This window comes from Aythya marila (assembly GCF_965140915.1).
Source record: "Aythya marila genome assembly, chromosome: 2".
Lineage (NCBI taxonomy): Eukaryota > Metazoa > Chordata > Aves > Anseriformes > Anatidae > Aythya > Aythya marila.
Genome location: NC_139043.1, coordinates 10,640,830 through 10,660,585, shown reverse-complemented (window position 1 = coordinate 10,660,585; position 19,756 = coordinate 10,640,830). Strand labels below are relative to the sequence as shown.

General features: G+C 37.0%; 1 protein-coding gene across 1 annotated transcript in view; it reads left to right on the top strand.

Moving 5' to 3' along the window:
• The window catches only part of VIPR2 (vasoactive intestinal peptide receptor 2), a 63,488-nt gene extending 46,535 nt beyond the window's left edge, over positions 1 to 16,953 (top strand). Inside the window, exons 8-13 of the mRNA XM_082754161.1 lie at positions 506 to 566; positions 1,925 to 1,994; positions 7,270 to 7,361; positions 10,606 to 10,735; positions 10,817 to 10,858; positions 11,755 to 16,953. Coding sequence (XP_082610287.1) covers positions 506 to 566; positions 1,925 to 1,994; positions 7,270 to 7,361; positions 10,606 to 10,735; positions 10,817 to 10,858; positions 11,755 to 11,928 — 569 coding nt within the window. The 3' untranslated portion in view covers positions 11,929 to 16,953. The remainder of the gene's footprint in view (positions 1 to 505; positions 567 to 1,924; positions 1,995 to 7,269; positions 7,362 to 10,605; positions 10,736 to 10,816; positions 10,859 to 11,754) is intronic.
• The last annotated feature ends 2,803 nt before the right edge of the window (positions 16,954 to 19,756 follow it).

Sequence of the window (19,756 nt, the reverse complement as noted above, 5' to 3'; positions counted from 1 at the left end):
TACATGTTCCATTCACTTACAGAAAGTGCAATGATATATATATGGAGCAGTTTAAAGCTTCCAGTAATAAGTGGTCATAAAACATTAGGTATTGCTTGGAAATGAGAATAAACCAGTGTGGGAATGGTTCCTTATGAAATGATTTACTCTTTGGTTTTATATTGTAGTCCTTGCAAATACATTGGGAATGTTGAATTTGTATCTATATCCTTATAGATCACTTGGACAGCTTGAAAGAAATCTAAGATACATGCTTTGTGTATTAGTGGTTATAGCTACATTTTTATAAGAAATATGCTCACTTCCTCACAGTATTTGAAACACATCATTTACATCATATAGCTCATCAGATGGGCCTCTCCCTCCATTCACTAAACTGTTTTCTGTATGCTGCATATCTGGGAAATAGATGCTTACTAGCAAAATGGACTTACTTTCTTATGATCGTTCTCTAAACCTCTTTTTTTCTTTTTTCTTTTTTCTTTTTTTTTTTTTTTTTCTTTAGGAATTCCTACCATATTCATTATTACATGGACAGTGACACGGATTATTTTAGAGGACACTGGGTAAGTATGTCAGGGAGGGAAAGCTTACAGCCTCCATCAAGACTAGCCCATGCTAATCTTGCCTTGGATGTGGTGTTGTTCATCCTAAAGTAGTTTGCTGTTCTGAAGGAGACAAACACAGAACTTAAAATTTCAGAAATGACAGTAAAGGCACAGGTGTTTAGGAGCTCTTTGACATGCAGCCTATACTTCCTGTTTATTTGGAAATGCTAAGGGCGGGAGTGGGCAGAGACAGGTTATTACTAATGTTACCCCTTGAAACCCACATGTAGAACTATCTGCCTTGGAGGTCAAACTACTTAAAATAGCAGTGGGGGTCCTTGAGTTCAGTGCTGTCATACAGTGTTGTAAGTTGCTGGGCATCCTAATTTGCTAACTAGCAATGCAAAAGATTGAAATCTAGTTTTTTTTTGGTATATCTAAAATATATTCCCAGAAAAGAAGCAATGTAATGTAAAGGTGTATGTAATGTAATGTAATTGTAAAGCAATGTAATGTAAGGTGCATGTATTCAGGTAAAACTGTCACTAACTAGAGCTAAGCCTGGCTCTTGGCATGTGAAGGCGAGCTGAGATAAGAGTTTTGTAGGAAGATCAGACTTCTTTCTGCTAGCCCCAAGGAATGGGAGAGCTTTCTTAGTTAGTGGGGCAAATGGTTTTCACACTCACGTTTTTTTCGATTTGTCTTATATTTTTCAATTGATTTTTTTTTTATACTGAAAAATCATGTCCTAAATAATTTCTAAGTTTTCCTTGCAAGACCATGTAGACTGTAGGCTAACTCCTTTCTCCTTCATTGTTACTATCATAGTTAGAGGAACTCTGAAGGGTATTGCTGTTGCTTCTAATTAGTCTTTTAGAATATTTATTCTCAGAGTACTCAGACCAAAATTGTTGAGCTGACAATGAAAATTAAATTTTCATTTTTTCAGACGAAGTTTCAGGTTCAGTCTCATATTTTCCTAAACCAGTTTCAGCCATCCGCAACCTAAATATCCCACGAGGAAATTATGTCATTTAAATTGTATCTGTCAGTTGCTTTAGATCTTCCTGCTACCTAGAGGCTATTGTTAAGTGCTTACTGTAGAAGTATCCTGACTCAAAGTGAAACTGAGCTTACTTTCCCTAAAGGCCGATGATCTCCATAATTTCTAATGGTGCGTGGTGTTTCAGCTGATTTGAATATGCATATTGAAAACAGGGAAACAAAAAGTAAACACAGAAAAAAAAATACCAAATTCTAGGCTAGAACATTTTTTAGTGCTCTTTGATTTGTATATACCAAATACTTCTCTTCATAGGTCATGCTTGCCAGATGTTATTAGTGTCAACACCATTCTCCCTCTTTTTTTTTTGTAGTTGCTGGGATACAAATGAGCATGGTGGTCCCTGGTGGGTTATACGAATACCAATTTTAATTTCTATTATAGTAAGTAAACTTTGAAGCATGAATTATATATCAGTTCAGCATTGTGCAGTGCATATAGCCATTATTCTTTACTGCTAGTTACAGACAGGCCAGAATTCTGTTTTAATGAAAAGAAATTGCACTGTAGGAGACATGTTAAACAGATGCCAGGGCCATTAAAATTTGTTGCCTTCAAAATTTATCTGCCTCCTATTAAATGCTTTTATTTGTATGTTGTTCTTTCTTTAACATCCCTTCTGTTTATGAGCCTGGGGGAAGCAAAAATCTAATTACACTTTTCAATGAAATGCAGATTTGATTTTGCTTGTAAATAGATAGCCCTGCAACTAAGAATCTGATATTATTGCAGCCATAAAAAAATATAGCTGTATATATCTTTCTTTAATTGGTAGTCTACTGAAATACATAATGAACATAAAATATTTGCAAAAGAATACTATCTGAGAATGTTTCATGGAGCTTTTCATATGTGGAGCTCATTAGAATTACTGGAGTAGCATAACAAAATTCCTGTTCATTGTGATGATTGTGTGATTAAATTTGGGCATAATATTCTATTGTTTATGTCCACTTCTGAAAATAGTCACAGTGCAAATTAATTCATTTCAGATACACGTGCTTTGTTTTTAACATTTCAGTCAGAAAGTTAAGGCGTTATTAGATTATACACGATTTCAGGAGTCCAAACTAGTCCAGCGTTTACACTTGGGCTTTCCTTTCAGTCTGGTCCTTTTGAAATAATTTTGGGAGAACTTCCTAGCATTTTCATCAGAGTGAATTCTACAGTCTTTAAAGAGAAACAGAGTACATATATGTGTGAAATGACATGAGGTAAGGACTCCTAGAAAAGACGTTTTATTATACAGGTAATAGGTGTGCAACAGAATTACAGCATGAAAAAGATATGTGTACCTCAGAGGAGCTGGAGGACGGGGTATGGTGCAGAGAAAAGAAAATATACTCAAAGGTGAAAGCAAAACAAACCACCTAGTGTTTACAGAAAGATAAAAGCCTGTTCTCTGGAGGTTCTATTTAAACAGCTATCTGGTAGACAGATGAGACTTCATGTGCCAGAAAGCAGCACATTTCCAAAGAAATCCTAGACCAAGAGACATAAGTTATCCAAGTCTTCATTGGCAGACTTGAACTCCAGCTGGATCTTAGCATAGACTAGTAAACGCATCAGGCATTAAGAAAATGGAGTACTAACTGGTCAGTCAGCAAAAGTCCAGTGTATCATAAAACATGGACCCTAATCACGGAGGTGAAGGAACAGCCTTGCTCTATTTTTATACTGATTCTATTACTGCTATCATACAATGGGATTGTATGCAGAATGCATACAACATGCAGAAACATTTTGCAAATGACCTTTCCTGGTTTGCCAGATGCACATGTTTAGAATCTGCTGTTGCCTTCCAGAGATGTCTTTTGTCTTAAGTGGCATGTTTTAGGGATGAGAGCAGCTAAAGATGGCCAAGTGATTCGGCAACATTATGTACTATGTGAAACCACTTAGTTCTCTGATTAGATGAGTCTCCAGAAGATTTGATCATTTTCACATTTTGCTTTTAGGAAGTTAAGCTGTGAAAGGAGAATTCAGAAGTACAGGGAGTTATATAAAGCAGTGATACTCACCCTTTCCTGCTGGATAAGTAACATATCTTGTTGGAGCATCAACCTGCAGACATCACATTTGTTGTGGCATCTAGGATGCCTTGCAAGTTTACTGCTGTACTGCTGTGCAGAGTGCATTCATAGAGTAAAAGTAGCTAGTGAAATGTCATGTAAAATTAGTAATTGATGAATGAAAATACTGCATGCATGGGAAAATTGTATTCATTATACGTAAGTGTTTTCAGTTACAGAATCACAGAATTGAAGGGGTTGGAAGGGACCTCGAAAGATCGTCGGGTCCAACTCCCCTTTAAGAAAAAATAAAATATGAAGATAAAAGTATTTGAATCGGTGCTGCCTCCCATTCAAAAATTAAAATAGATCATTGCAAGTTCTTTGAATAGGAGTTGTGAAAGTCATGACATTTCTGAATGAAAGTATGATGTGCCAATGTCATGCTCACACAGAACCTTCAGTCTGTTCTTGAGAATGTAGAAGGATTGGAAAACTTAGAATAGTGAAAAGAATGATGAGTAACAAATGGTTTCATTATTAGGAAGGACAAAGACTTGTAATTAGTCAATTAGGTGGGCAAAGCAGGATTCTGAGAGAAGCTGGATTTCAGGAAAATAAAGGAGAGTAGAACACAGGAGTTGAAAACCATTACAGACTGTCTTGTGTAATGGCATGGAAGAAAAACACAGAGAATGGGTGATACCGAAAATCTTTAAGATAGGAAGAAGGGTAAAGAAAAAACAGTAGAATAGAGCCTTTTTGTGAAGATAATGCCATGAATATACTTTTGAAAGAAGGAGGAAATCAAATAGGGAGCAGTAGGTTAACTGCATTTGATTTACCTGGAAGTTCACTTCGTCTTCATGCCATATTCACTCTTTTCCATTGACTTCTCTGTTACCTCCAAACATTTTCACTGGTTAGAAGACTGTATTATCTATGCTGTTATCACCCAACAATAAATAGTTTGGTGAGAGCGAGTTCTGAAGTCACTTCTCAAAGTGGGAATGGCTTCAGTTAATGCAGTGTGTCAGAAGCCTTCCCTGGCATCTCATTCTGACAATATTGGCTTGAGAAAAGTTAGCTGGCAGGTTTCCATGCATCATGCTGTACACATTTCAAAGTTGTTTAATTGGAGATGACTATTCCAGACAGTTAATTTGGAGTACCACCCATTTGGCAAATGCTTCCACAGCTGCCTTCTCCATACTTCTACTACAATAAACTGCTTTCATTTGAGAAAGAGTGGTGTTCAGGTGGAAACAGTACTTACATTACTTCAAAGTATCTGAAAAATGTTCATCTCACATTGCAGCTAGTGTGATAGACTAAATATCAAGAGCAATATGAAGATAGTTTAAATGATGCATGCTCAGGCCATGTGTTTAGACTCAAAAACTCAGAAGTCAGCAAGTAAAAAAGAGTATCAGCAGCATCTTGGTGTTATTCCAACAAAGAGGCATCATTTGTCATCACTCTTGCAGTTTCTCTGCATTCACATTATTTTCTTTTTATACTGTTCTTAGATACTCATTTAACAATATACATATTATACTCTATTTAAAGATGTCATGCTCAGAGGATCTTCACAAAATCACAGAATGGCTGAGGTTGGAAGGGACCTCTGGAAGTCCACTGGTCCAACCCCCTGCTCAAGCAGGGCCACCCAAAGCTGCTTGCCCATGTCCAGGTGGCTTTTGAAGATCTCCTCTCTGGGAAACTTGTGTCAGTGCTTGGTTACCCTCAGCAAAAACAAGTTAAAACATTTTCTGATACCAGGGTGGAACCTCCTGTGTTTCAGTTTGTACCCACTGTCTCTTGTCTTGTCGTTTTACAGGGCTGAAAAGCTGCAATATTAAAAGTGAAACTTTAGGGCGCTGCTTGTTTCATATTTCATTGAAACATATTATTCTAGATCAGATGTATATTTCAAAGGATTTTAACAAATGATTTATTCAATGATAATCTTACATAAATTAAATTGCTGCACTGCAGTAAGGCAGTGGCAGTTGCAACTTTTAGATCCCAATACCCAGTGTCCTCTGGCTGGATTTACAAGGTCATTAGTGTCAAGGAGTCTTACAAACTCCAAACAAGAACGCATGTTTTTCATTAATCCAAAACTGTGTTTACAGAGAGAAAGAGACATGTTTGAAAACAGATGTAAAGGTAGTACATGAATGACAGTCAAGAATGTGAGTCACCTGTGTCTAGTTTGGCAGCTGATGTGATGCCTCAGAATCCAAAAGAATAACAGTTGTACTAGGATGACTATTGCAGTAGAAAACAGGGAGACCTGTCAAGAATAATAAGATATTCTGCTTCTGTGCAAATGCAGAGTAAAGATTTTTTTTTCTATTTTCTCCTATTTTGTGGCTAACATATATACAATGAAGTGGAAGCTCTCTCCTTGTTCACAAATAATAGCTCCAGTGCAAGTACCATACTAAATGTATCTCCATTGATCTGTACACTATGCTGTGATATGTAATTATGTAGATAAAATCACCAAGAATACTGGCTGCTACCTATTACTTTTATAGGAGACTTTAATCAAGTACAACTTGAAATTTGTCTACCTCCTGAATAAGGTGTGTTTACTTCATTAAAGGCCTTCATTAAAGGCCTATATTTTCTAACGTCTTCTTTTTTATTTTTCTTTTTCAAAAATACTGAAGTTTCCCAGCTTTTTATTTAATCCCTGTCAGTTTCTGTCACTTCACATTACCTGTCATTTCAAACAAAGTATAAAGTACGGGGGATATGCAGTTGTTACTATCACAGTTCATTTATTAACATCACAAATTGTACTGGGTATTTCAGAGAAGACACAAAAAGTCATTCAACTTGAAAACATGGTGAACACAAGATGCAAGACGCCAACAAAGATACTATGAGAATGAGATTTAGGATCTACTGAATTTTTATCTTGAATGTTCTAGACTGATCAGGACTTGATCATAATGTTTATAATGAAATGCCTCCATTCTCCTTCTATGAAAGAAGACAATACTACTGTTGCGTCTCAGAGAAATGTTATGAAACTAAAATCTTCAACAGCAAGGATTCAGTTCCTTCATTCATCAGTGATCATCAGTACCCAAGGCAGACAGATATGTGAAAAGTCCTCTTCATGCTTGATGGGAGTGGGCAGATCACTTATGCAACGAACTTCTCTTCCCCTAATCCAGTCAGAAAATAATAAAAGTTAACATGAGAAGCAAGAGAGGGTCAAAACTATATGGGACTCGTGTTGTCCTTTGGGCTTCCAGTTGTGAATCCACATGAAAATTTAGGGCAATGCTTGATGGCACCAGATCACATCCCACATCCCATCCTGACAAGAAATCTGTTTTGAGACCAACTGAGATTTTGGAAGAAGGTCATTGCTGACAACTAGGGCTTTGAAAGGCTTTAGCCAGCCAGACTGGAACTGGTAGCCATGTAGAGGTGCACTGGACGTAACAAAGCTAGTGAGGCAGAAAACAGACAATAGGTTTGACAGTGTAGAGCTTAACATGTTCTGGCAGGAGATATAAAACACTCGCTGCTGAGTTGATTAGTCTGACTTGATAAGCATTTCTTTGTGCTGCGTATGGAATGGAGAAGTCAGAAATCACTGTTCTATTTGTTTTCTTTGCAGTTGAATTTTATACTTTTCATCAGTATTATAAGAATCTTACTGCAGAAGTTAAGATCTCCAGATGTTGGAGGAAATGACCAGTCACAGTACAAGTGAGTCATATTTTTAGAAATTACATACAGAACCAAAATAATCTTGGTAAGATTTACTGTGCTGAAACCTGTTAGCAGCCATTGCTATGATACTATAACTACATTTAATTCAGGAGTAACTACTTTTAAATGTGGTTTAATAAAAATCTTAACATTATGTTGAAGTAGAGTTTAACTTTTTTTCAAATACCAAATTCAGTAAAAAAAAAAAAAAAAGCAATTTCATAACGGCCAAGAAACTACTCTTGAATTTGAGTCTAATTCCATGAATAATATGCTTATGCAAGAAATATGAGGAGTACTATCTTTCATTTAATGTATATCTATTATATTTCAAGATCAAAAAAAGTTTTTGGAAGATCAAAATTTATTGCTTCAATCTACTTTAAAACATATATATATATATTTTTTTTTTTCCATTTCCAAAATACACTTTAATACTTACATGCATTTTAAGAGCTGGAAGGAAGTTATGTTGCTCTCAGAAATAAAAGAAAAAGAAATAGCATCTTTGATTTAAAATAGTGTCTTTGTTTTTTCAGAGTTAAAAAACAAAACAAAACAACAACAACAACAACAAAAACTTTCTGATTTAGATCAACATAATTTCTGTTTAGGCTTTCTTTTTTTGTGTTCTGATTTCATCATTTAATCCTAACATCTGTTATTTCCACAGCTTTAGAATCACAGAATTTTGGGGGGTAGTTTAAATACATTGCTAAAATTGGATTTGTTCTTTGTTATATTACCATATCAGCTATTATTATTTATTATAGTAGCTGCTGAATACTGTAACCTGTAATCAAGATTCTGTTTTACTAGGTCTTATTTGAAAGCCCAAATATAGACTCCGAATTGGCACTTTTTGACACTAATATGATGTTTCAGTGACAAAAAGTAAGATGATCGCTGAAAATTCAAAACCATACAAGTATCATTTGGAAATGGGCTCCTGGATAATACCTCTTTTCTTTAATTAAAAAATACTGAATTCCTGAATTTGCTGTTCTAAAACAGCAAAGATCATAGTGTGCTACAGTAAAGGATAACTTTAAAGCCAAGAGGACATTTTGTGTTTTACAATGTGTGACATATTTAAATGTAAAAAGAATTTTGATGCATCAAGAAGATGCTACTAGATAGGCAGAAGGCTGTGCTTCACAGACCTACACAGTTCCTTTTTTGTGTGTGTTTGTTGATTGAATTAATTGAACATCTGGGAGAGTTAAATCAACCTAAAGGAAATTATGCAGTCACCACAGCATTATTTAACACAATTACATATATACATATATACATATATACATATATACATATATACATATATACATATATACATACAGGCAGGAAATCTACTCAAGTTTACTTTTTGTGACACAAAATTTTTTTTGTTTCCCTGTGGTATTAACATATTTTATGAAAATGAGGCATTTTCTAGCTATCATTATCATTGTGTCCCATTATTTTTGACAGTTTACTGTAGTGCTTGTAATAGCAACCTTGTCCTTCATTGTTAGGTCTGTGAATTCTTTGCTTTTAGCAATTGATTGCCTGATTAAGTTTGGATTGGATGGTCTTTAGCAGATACCCATGGGAACAGTAGATTAACCTCCTCAAGAAATAGTGCTTCTACAGATCAAATCAAAGGTCTAGGAGGCTCATTTTTCAAAATGCAAATGCACTTTCTAAAATATAGAGAAGAATAAGGCTATTTTTGCCTGGTTCTTTCCTTCACTAAAATGTAAATGAAGTATACAGGAAGTTATATCACCTAGACAAAAATTATTTAAACAAGAATGAATCAGAAGTGAAAGGTGAGTTTAAAACAAATACTACTCGTTTCAAGTTTTTCTTCCCTTCCTGTGTCCCATTTGCTTGTACCTGGTTCTGTCCTTTTCATTGCTTATTTTACTTTTGCAGTGGGATGGGTTAAGTTGAAATAAAATCACTTTTCCTCTTCACTTGGGAAAACAGGAAAATTGCTGACATCATCATCTTCAGTTGTAAATGAATTTCTTCTGCCACAGAAACCCTGTTGGTCCCACTTACTGGTATCTCCTTTAAGTGTGAGGGTTTTACTATTCTTGAGAAACTTTGCTGTCAGAACTGATTATTTCCACATAAACAGATGCACTCTGGGACACTTTATGCAAAGGAAGTAAATAAATAAATAAATAAATAAAACTGCTTGTGACACTGTGACTTTTTTCTATTAACATAGGTGAAATCACAGCAGCTTCCTTTATTTGTTGAATCTGGTTATATTCATCAAAACAGTGATGAATTCTGGGACTCAACATTACAATTTCTTGAATTTCATCCGATACCAGACATCCATAATCATGCATGACTGGTCCTGTATAATCTATAAAACTGATGTTATTAGAGTGAATTGAGTGACAGATAAGGGATAATTAGCAATTCAGCATCTCAGTGGATTCACAGGCAGTTTGTCAAAACTGCCCAGTTTAATAATTTAAAGTTCTTAACTTCAGTAGTATCTCGTGTTAAATTGTATTACAGAATTGATGACATTACAATGATTCATGGGTATATGCTTCATACCATCAGTATAGTTATGAGGTTTTAGGAATTGGGGATAAATCTGAAATTTCTGATGGAAATTTCACAGCTGAGATTATTCTGGATTGCATCTTTGAGGTATTGTTTCCATATTGTGCATATGAAATGTACAGGCAAACTTTACAGTTGCAAATGTAAAGGAAATGAAAATATTAATTTCAAATAACCCTTTATGCCAAGTAGAAAATGTCCCAAAAGGCCTAATCACAGATCATGATGCTTTGTCAAACATGGTCCTAAGGAATAGAATCATAGAATCATAGAGTCACAGAATGGTTTGGGTTGGAAGGGACCTTAAAGACCATCTAAATCCAACCCCAGCGGCTGTCCAGAGGTCAACAGAAAAAGGGTCTTTTGGTTTAGAAAGGCCTTGCAGCTTTTTACCAGCTTTTGGAAGACTGCAAGATCTGTAAGATCAAATACAGCATGGAACTGCACACATTAATTTATAATGTTACTGTGTGGCTAATCTCATAGCAAGCTTGAAAGGAAAAAAAATCAGTAAATGACACTTACTCATAAGTGTCATTTTGTTTATAAAACTGAAGTTATATGAGGTTTATTGAAACAACATTGCATCAGCTTCTTATGTTAGTAAAATAACAATTTATCACTAAACTCGTTTTATTTATTTGTTTATTTTTCTGTTTTATTTACCCAGGAGACTTGCAAAATCCACATTGTTGCTTATTCCATTATTTGGAGTTCACTACACAGTGTTTGCTCTGTTTCCTGAACGCACTTCCAGCACTTACAAAATAATCTTTGAGTTGTGTTTGGGATCTTTTCAGGTAAATTTTAAGGTTTTTATTCAAGATTTATTGACTTAGGTTAATACTGCATACTAACTAATGAATATTGTCTGTTTCCAGGGGTTGATTGTTGCAGTCCTGTATTGTTTTTTGAACAGTGAGGTAAGTCTCACCTTTCCTACTGAGGATATAAGCTATTTTTTTCAATAAATGTATAAGTGTCCCAATAATTACAGTCTATGTAACATGAAGCTGATTTAGCAGATGTTTGCATTCCTGTTTATAGAATATACATTTCTGTGCAATGGGAGAAATTAGCATGTTTGGGTGGAGACTTAAGAGCCATTTGAAATCTAATTCCTTGCAAATTGAGGTATTAGTAAGGGCATCTTTATTTGGTGTGAACTAATTCTAGCCTTTGTACAAGTAATGTGTATTGTGCAAGTGAGGTGCAACAAGACTAGAAAATCATCCAAAACCAGAAATATCTTTTAGTAGGTATTTAGGGGTAATTTGAGAGAATCTAACTCCAGCACAGCAGCAGGTTTTCAGATGTGCTCGGCATGTAGCAGCTTTTCTCATCTTGACTAAGGAAGATGGAAGGAATTCCTGTTGATTCCTTCCTTGTTCCAGCCACTTTTTAAGGTACAATATATATTAAACAGCATTCAGTGTATGACAGGAGGAATCTGTCTGAAAAAGGCACTTGCTTGCACAGGGAATTGACATACAGGTCTCCTGAGCGCTAGTTTGGTCTTTGGTATTCATGAGATGCCTCATTTGGGCCTAATAACTTGATTTGGTTTTAAGTACAAGTGATTAATAACTAGCTAGTATTTTAATAAAAGCCACTGTGGCAGCACAAGTGATGCAAATCTGATTTTGAAAGTGGCCCTGGGGCTTCTCACAGACAGTGTAGGCACAGCCTTCTCAATTTTGTAAAACCTGTTTAGAAGCTGTTCCCAGAGCTCCCCATCTGATAGCCAATAAATGTGGAAAAGTTCCTCACATAGAAAGGATGTTTTCAGCCCATCTTGTGCATTGACTTTTTAACACAGGTACAAGGAGAGCTGAAAAGAAAATGGCGGAGTTTGTGCTGGAAGCAGACAGCAGGCAGAGATTACAGACTCCACAGCTCTTCAATTTCTCGAAATGGATCAGAAAGTGTTTCTCAGCTCCACCGGAATTCAAGGGCTCAGTCATTTGTGCAGACAGAGACCACCATGATCTAAGTCAACTATGTCCCCCCAAACATGCAAAAACTGTGGGTTATATCATTTGTTATATGCAGCTTGATGAGGTATTTTCTAAAATGTAAAATTTAGTGCTTTGCTTTTCTACATGTTGGTATTTGGGAAATTGGTTTGTGCAGCCAACCAGGTAATAACAGAAACACCTGCCCCATGCATGCTTCCTGCTTTTTTTTTTTTTTTTTTTTTTTTTTTTTTTTTTTTACGACTTTCACATTAATTCTGATGTTCTCTTGCCATTTACTAGCCATAACTATACAAAAACTCATTTGCTGTAATGGTCCCTTTTCCCTCCAACCAGTCTATGAGACAGATGTGTGGGATCCCATTCAATGCAGACTACTTTGGTACATGTTGAAAAGGTTATGATGGGAAGCAGGAAAATTTCTTACATTATATTTATACTTGAGGTAGCATTTATTTCCTTAAGGACCAGGAAATTCCTTCCTAATTATGGAAAACAAAAGAAAAATGTAAGGCTATAATTAACTACACTGGGACTTTAATGTGCTAATCTAGGAAATCATTAACATCATACAGAAAGGAAAAAAAAAAAAAAAAAAAGCAGTGCTTCTTGGCTAATTGTATGAATTTCAAAGATGATGTTCCACAGAGTTTGAGTCCCTTCTGAAAGTGGCTGGTTTTTATGTTTTGATGCAGAAAGTAGGACTACCTTTACAGTCCTTCCACATAGAAATGGCTACTGTAATAGTTTTGATCAAAACATCAGCATTTGCCAATAGTGCTGTTGTAATCACCAGTTGTACTCTTCTGTTTAAAATCAAAGAGATTTGTGTTGATCTTTTATTAAACAATTTTCTGAAGAGGTGCTTTATTGCTAGAACAGTCTGGCATAGGATAAATAGCCTTGGATCACATTACCCATTGAAATATCATTTTTATATAATAGTTTCATTGAAGTATATCTCTAGAACTACATACTTGGCAGCTAAAACAAGGAATATTGTAATAAAGATATAACTCCCATTTAAGGAGTATTACAAGTTTTTTAAGCTTAATACTATTCTTTATCTATCTAAGCTGATTCAGTCCTGCCCATGACTCCAGCAAAAATAAATAAATAAATAATCACAATCCATAAAAAATATTATAAAGGGCATAAATAGAAGGAATTCTCAACAACACCAAGCCTCTTATGTTGCCACTTTCTAAAAGAAGGTGTAGAACTGATAAGTTCTTAGAAATACACATGGAACATTTGCAGTCTTAAAAGAAATAAACCCAGTGATGTTTACTTCTCATGTCACGCTTCACCATGTCCACTCTAAGTAACAAGTGGGAATAATGTACATTTGCATGAGTACCTCTGATTGATAAAAGCAATTCCACTGATATTTCAGATAATAGATCATAGGGAGCCAGCAGAATCCAAGGTCAATAATATTGCCAGGGAAGGGGAAGAATGACAGCAAGAGTATGTCTTGGCAGTCATACACGTACACTCCTGAACATACTAACAAGACTGAGAATATTGTTGGCAGCCATTAAAATGTCTGTACACCTCTTGCTCTGATTTAATTTAGCTATTTATCTGTCAAACACAATTTATTTTTGATGGGGTTACCCTGGAGTGATACATTGTTATGTCAGATCAAAGAGAGTAAATGCTCCATGACTGTCCCATGGGCTGCACTCATGAGTGTTGCATGAAACCAACCTCCATGTAATAGGTGTTGTCTGGTATTCTAGGTATATCTAGGTATTGATAAACAATAATCAGTAGATGAGTCGTTACTTCGCCAAATTTGACTTTAAAGAAGTTAGCAATTACCTTCAGTTACTCAGAGTGTTATAGACTGTCACTTGGTGAGATATGAAATTCTGGAGTGAAGTAGGCTGCCTAATGGCAATCCTACAGAGTCAAAAGATCCCCTTCACCTGTATTCAAACCACATATATTCATATTCCCAAAGGCTTTAGTCTCAGAAACAGCTACTAACCTTTAGGCTTTCTTCCTGGATCTCTAAAGAACTTTATCAACAAACTCTGCAAGTATATGAAGACACGTTTGATCTCTGGGGACTGCTCTTGTACCTCAAACTACACACTTCAGGCTTCTTTGACTGAAGTGTCATTGGGACTGCTCAGCTCCCTGAGATTTGAAATGCACATTGTACTTTTTTTTTTTTTTTTTTTCCTGGAATTCCTAGAGTGGACAGGTGCACCTGCCTGACAAGCATTCAAACACACTTATCATTACGTTCAAAGGAGGTTCTTTGAGTTGACACAGAGAGAGAAAAACATTATAGATATAGGGACTTAAAGCATCAGTTCCATCAGTCTATTCTGCAAGATGCATCACCAATGATATGTATTTAGAATTCGTTGTATCCTAGAGAGAACTATCTCTATAAAAGCCCAGAAGGTGCTGTGCTTACTTCACTTTACTTCCAGAAAATTCTGATCTTCAAATAACCTTATGCAAAGTTCCAGCGTCAACCCCATCATTATGGGATCTGCTTGACTTCCGGCTGCCTTTTCACACACAGGTACACAGTATATTAAAATGTATGCACAAACTGAAAACCAGTTGATGAATCTAGTACTTGATCAGTGTTTTGCATCTTTACAATGCAAAGAAACAAGATAGATTCTCATGGCTTCATTTTGCATTTGATGTTGCACAAAACTGGAGTTAAATGGTCCTGCTTTGTGCTGTGGTTTTCTGAGGGTCAAAAGGAAAACATCATTCAGCCCTCTGTCATCCCTAAACATAATTCTTAGGCAGGCATGTGCTTTGCTCACATGGCCTTGTCACTTAGTTCTCCTGCTCATTGTTATTCCTTTACTGCCTTTCTCCCTTTGGTGGAAGGGTCCAAACTGAGTCATAAAGTCCTCAGAGCAGGAAAACTATTTGTTTGTTTGTTTGTGCCCATTAAAAAGCCATTGACAGGCTTTGAATGGTGGCACCATTCATTCTAAGTGATTTGTATCAGCATTATCTGCTGATGATCCATGAGGAACAGTGACAGATTACTCTTCAGTTGCTAACTGTGACCAAAATCCAAATATACAGAGAGTTGACCTAAATTTTCCTTTTCAGAATCGCCGATTTCATCTAGGTGCTTGATAAACTCAGGTGAGATTCATCTGTCCTGGTTTAGGTATCTAAAAGGTAGATATCTTTTTCTGAGCTAAAGACTCTTTTTTTAAGTGCCTTCAGTAGTCTTCATAGAGAGATAGGCACTAGTTGTAAATGCTTCATCCTTTGTTCAGTTGCTCAAGCATGTAAACTAAACCACCTTTTTCTCTGTACTTACTGTACAATGAGAATAGAATAGAATAGAATAGAATAGAATAGAATAGAATAGAATAGAATAGAACTTATATTTCTCACTTCACATCTACAGTTAGGTTAAACAGAGCTCTCCAGAAGAGGCCATTCAGTTACATTGATAGTAGATGATACCTAAATACTGATTTTTAGGTTAAATAACTTGGTTGGTCAAAGTTATCTTTCAAAAATGTGATTCTAAAGTTCAAGCAATGGAGGATCCCTCAGTTCATTTGGTGGGATGTCCCTGTGGTTGACTGCCTTACATGATAAAACCAATGGCCTTCTGTCTTGTTTTGATTTGCCTGGTTTCAACTTTCAGTTGTTTCCTGTATTATGTTAGGTGTTTGGCTTTTTGTCTTTTGTAGAGGGGTCATACACCAAAACAAAGTGCTCTTGAATACCAGAAATTTTCTTTAAGTGAAGTCTTTTGAATCATTGCTGAAATCAAGTCTTAATTCCCCAAGAAACTAAACATGTAAAATCTCTAAAACCCTGACTGCAAGGCATTTTCTCATTTTTTTCCTGTTTCTCTTCTGTGCCCCATTCAATTTGTAATGGTTTCAGCCACAAGAAGGTGGAAGTATTCCAGTATATCCCTTCAGGAGTGCACACACCATTGACCACATTTCTCGCTCCCACTTGCAGTTCACCTGGTCATACTATTACAATCTGTGCATAGTCATTTCAGCTGCTGACCAGGAACTGGTTAATGGTATAAAGTGAAAACACTACTGGCCTTTTTTTTTTTTTTTTTTTTTTTTTTTTTTCTGTATATAGTAATAACTTGTTTAAAATATGTTGACCTTGGAGTCTGGCTTAGGTGCAGTAATGCGCTTTACAAAATAACCTTAGGATTGTGGAAAGCATCCTTTTAGCCGTTGAGAGCTGTGATGTCTTTCATGACATTTTGAGTTAGACATATTTAAGTAAGTACTCCGTGCACACCATTCTGGAGTTCACATGAGCCCAACAGATTGTACCCGACCAGGGTGGTGATGAGTGTTGCACATAGCCAGCTGAGAAACTGCTCAGTTTAAGCATATGTTGGAACTGTACTTTAGTGGCAGTAACTTACTGGTGGCAAAAGATGACAAAACACTTTACAAAAATCGTTCTAGAGTCAAGTCAGAGGCAGCCTGCCCATCTGAGCATTGACTCCACATCCTGATACACCCCAAGACCGGCTTCCCTCTGCCTTTAACATGATGAAGGGGAAAGCAGGAATCAGAGCCTCAGCAAACTGGAGAATGTCTGACTGCTTATGAAATAAGGCATTGCTAAGTGCACGGGTCTCACACTCCAAGTGTTCGGAATGAGATGAGTCATTGCCATTATTTGTCTCCTATTTTTGTGAGTCCTAAAAAACTTTTCCTGTTGACTTTCAATTTGTCCATTTTAGCAGTGATCATGAGTAAAGTCCAAACTCACTTTCCACAGGTTTTGTTCAGACATCTTTAAAAAAAAAAGAACATTAAATATGCCTGATTAAAAAGTACTACTGGCAAGTAACCTGCAGAGAAGGCTTCTGTGTAAGTAAGGGTTATTGCCTGAGCAATTGCTGTCTGTGATACAGGAAGACCTTTTACTAATGAAGTACCTTCACACTACCATGAGTGCCTATATAAGCTGTGGGCTGTCAGTACGACCCTGACATAACCAAATAGCAGAAGTTAGTACACAGTGCTATTCTGTTGAGTAAAAAAAAAAAAAAAAAAAAAAAAAAAAAAAGTATTGAATAAAAAAAGTATTGAATTAATGATGATAATAATAAATTCTGATGTGTTATAGGATTACATCAACACAACATTTAAAAGAGCATTTTTTTATATGGTTTAACCATTCTGTGTTGAACCTGGTTCTGCCCAATGATAACAGCATGTAGTTAAATCTAAGTTAGTAACATTTCCATTGTCCGCTAAACCAGTGACTGAAATGTCCCAAACTCCTTTATTTCCCAAAGCACTGTAGTAAATTTCTTATAACCTGCAGCTTTTTTTCTCCTGGAGCATCAATATGAGCATTGTTTTGAAATTCTCTTTTGTTGTCTTCATAACTTTTTATCTGTCAAGTTCAGTAAAAATTAAAGATGATGTAAATGAATGTGATTATTTTTTACAAATTGTACAGACTATGATGTTGTATAGATTAATGTGTGTAAATAGATTTCCTTTTCATACTGTAATTCACCATACATTTCCTCTGATTTTGCTTTTTTGTTCTTTTTTGTTTTCGGTTTTTAATGTCACATACCTAACAGCCTTTTCTGTGATGTATATAAAGCTGTGAACAAATAAGCGTTTACATCTTTATGCTATCAGTGATAATAGTAGTTAATAACACATAATGGACTGAAGAGGAATCAGAGAATAAAAATTTTAAAGGTTTTGCACAGAACTTCTTTTATTTCTTTCAAGGCATATAATGATGCAGTTTTCTCCCTGATTCAGAGGGTCAGGGCCATACTGAAATTTGTGCATTTTAAAAAAAAATCAGTCCCTACCCAAGATACACTACTGAAGAATACATAGCTTCATGAAACATGGGTGTGCTTACATGGATGTCAGAATGTCATACGCATACAGCATAGGTGAATGTCAACACCTGGATGGCTGGCAGCTATTCTTACCCTACTCCATCTTGCTTAAATGCATTGTCCAGATATCACAGAATCACAGAATTTCTAGGTTGGAAGAGACCTCAAGATCATCGAGTCCAACCTCTGACCTAACGCTAACAGTCCCCACTAAACCATATCCCTAAGCTCTACATCTAAACGTCTTTTAAAGACTTCCAGGGATGGTGACTTCACCACTTCCCTGGGCAGCCTGTTCCAATGCCTAACAACCCTTTCGGTAAAGATGTTCTTCCTAACATCTAACCTAAAACTCCCCTGGCGCAACTTTAGCCCATTCACCCTCGTCCTGTCACCAGGCACGTGGGAGAATAGACCAACCCCCCACCTCGCTACAGCCTCCTTTAAGGTATCTGTAAAGAGCAATAAGGTTGCCCCTGAGCCTCCTTTTCTCCAGGCTGAACAAGCCCAGCTCCCTCAGACGCTCCTCGTAGGACTTGTTCTCCAGGCCCCTCACCAGCTTTGTCGCCCTTCTCTGGACCCGCTCAAGCACCTCGATGTCCTTCTTGTAGCAAGGGGCCCAAAACTGAACACAGTACTCGAGGTGCGACCTCACCAGAGCCGAGTACAGGGGGACGATCACCTCCCTAGCCCTGCTGGTCACACTGTTTCTGATACAAGCCAGGATGCTGTTGGCCTTCTTGGCCACCTGAACACACTGCTGGCTCATATTCAGCCGACAAATATCTTTCAGAAGTACGGCATAATGGACCTAAAACAAAAATAAAGCTATGGAATTTCTTCTATAGGAATGCTATGTATCATGTATTTCTTCCCTAGAAGACACGCATCCATATATCTACAATGTGTATTTTTTGGAAACTAGATGTGCTCAGAAACCAGGTTCTCACAGCTGAAAATGGTGTTCTGCCCTTGGCAGCCAAGGGTTCCTCAGCAATATGTTTGAAACTGAATTTTATTGCATGGTAAATGAAATGCCAAGGCAGCTCCTGCCATGGGAACGAGATGCATAGAAGGTGTTCACAGGAGTGAGGCTCACAGTGGTGTGGGCCAGGAAGGGAGGTGAGCACAGACCGAAAAAGCTGTGCCATGGGAGAAGCAAGGTGCCCCACAGGACAGTGCATCCCCCAGGGCAGCAATGCCCAGCAGGGACAAACAATGGAGAGCTGGTTTGCTGTCCCTGATGGATCAGGAAGTCTGGCTCCTTCTATGTGTATCTATAGGCATCACAGAAGTTATGTCACCAGTAAGGGTCTTCCAACACTTTGAGAGAGCTAAGATCTCCCCTATCCCAGCTCATGTGTGTGCCTTTGTGTGCTGAATGTCAGTCTGAACCTTTTTACATTCAATTACATGACTGCAAAGTACTTCAGTGCCCTTGCTCACAAGTCCTCTCTCCCCAGCTGCTAAATCAGGTGGCCCCAGAGCCATATAACCTTGACGTCTACAGGTGAGCTGCTTTTAGGGCTGATGAGCCTGGATGGGCAGGAGAGCCAGGGTGCTGGTGAGCAGAGGCAGCCAGCAACAAGACATCATTTTCCTACCAGTGTAGGCAAGCTTTCCATGGCAGGCCAGAGTCCTGTCAGATACAAAACCTAAAAGTTTTTACACTTTTGATGTTGTCAGACCCCCATAGCTAGAGAAATGGATGTCCCCAGGAAAGAATTATTCTCCCTTATTCTCCCTTTTTCTATATCAGCATATCAGGGAGAGAATAAGGGAGACTTCACTCAAGAAGCAGCTCCAAGAATCAAGCACTTCTGTTACAACTTCTACGTGCTCATGAAAGGCAGTACTAGCTGCAGGAGTCCTTACCAGTTTTGTAACCAACCACTGCCTTGCAGGCAGGCTTGGATAAAGCACAAAGCCCCCACTTTCATCTGATTGTACCAAGCAGCTTCTAACTGGGGCTTTTGAAA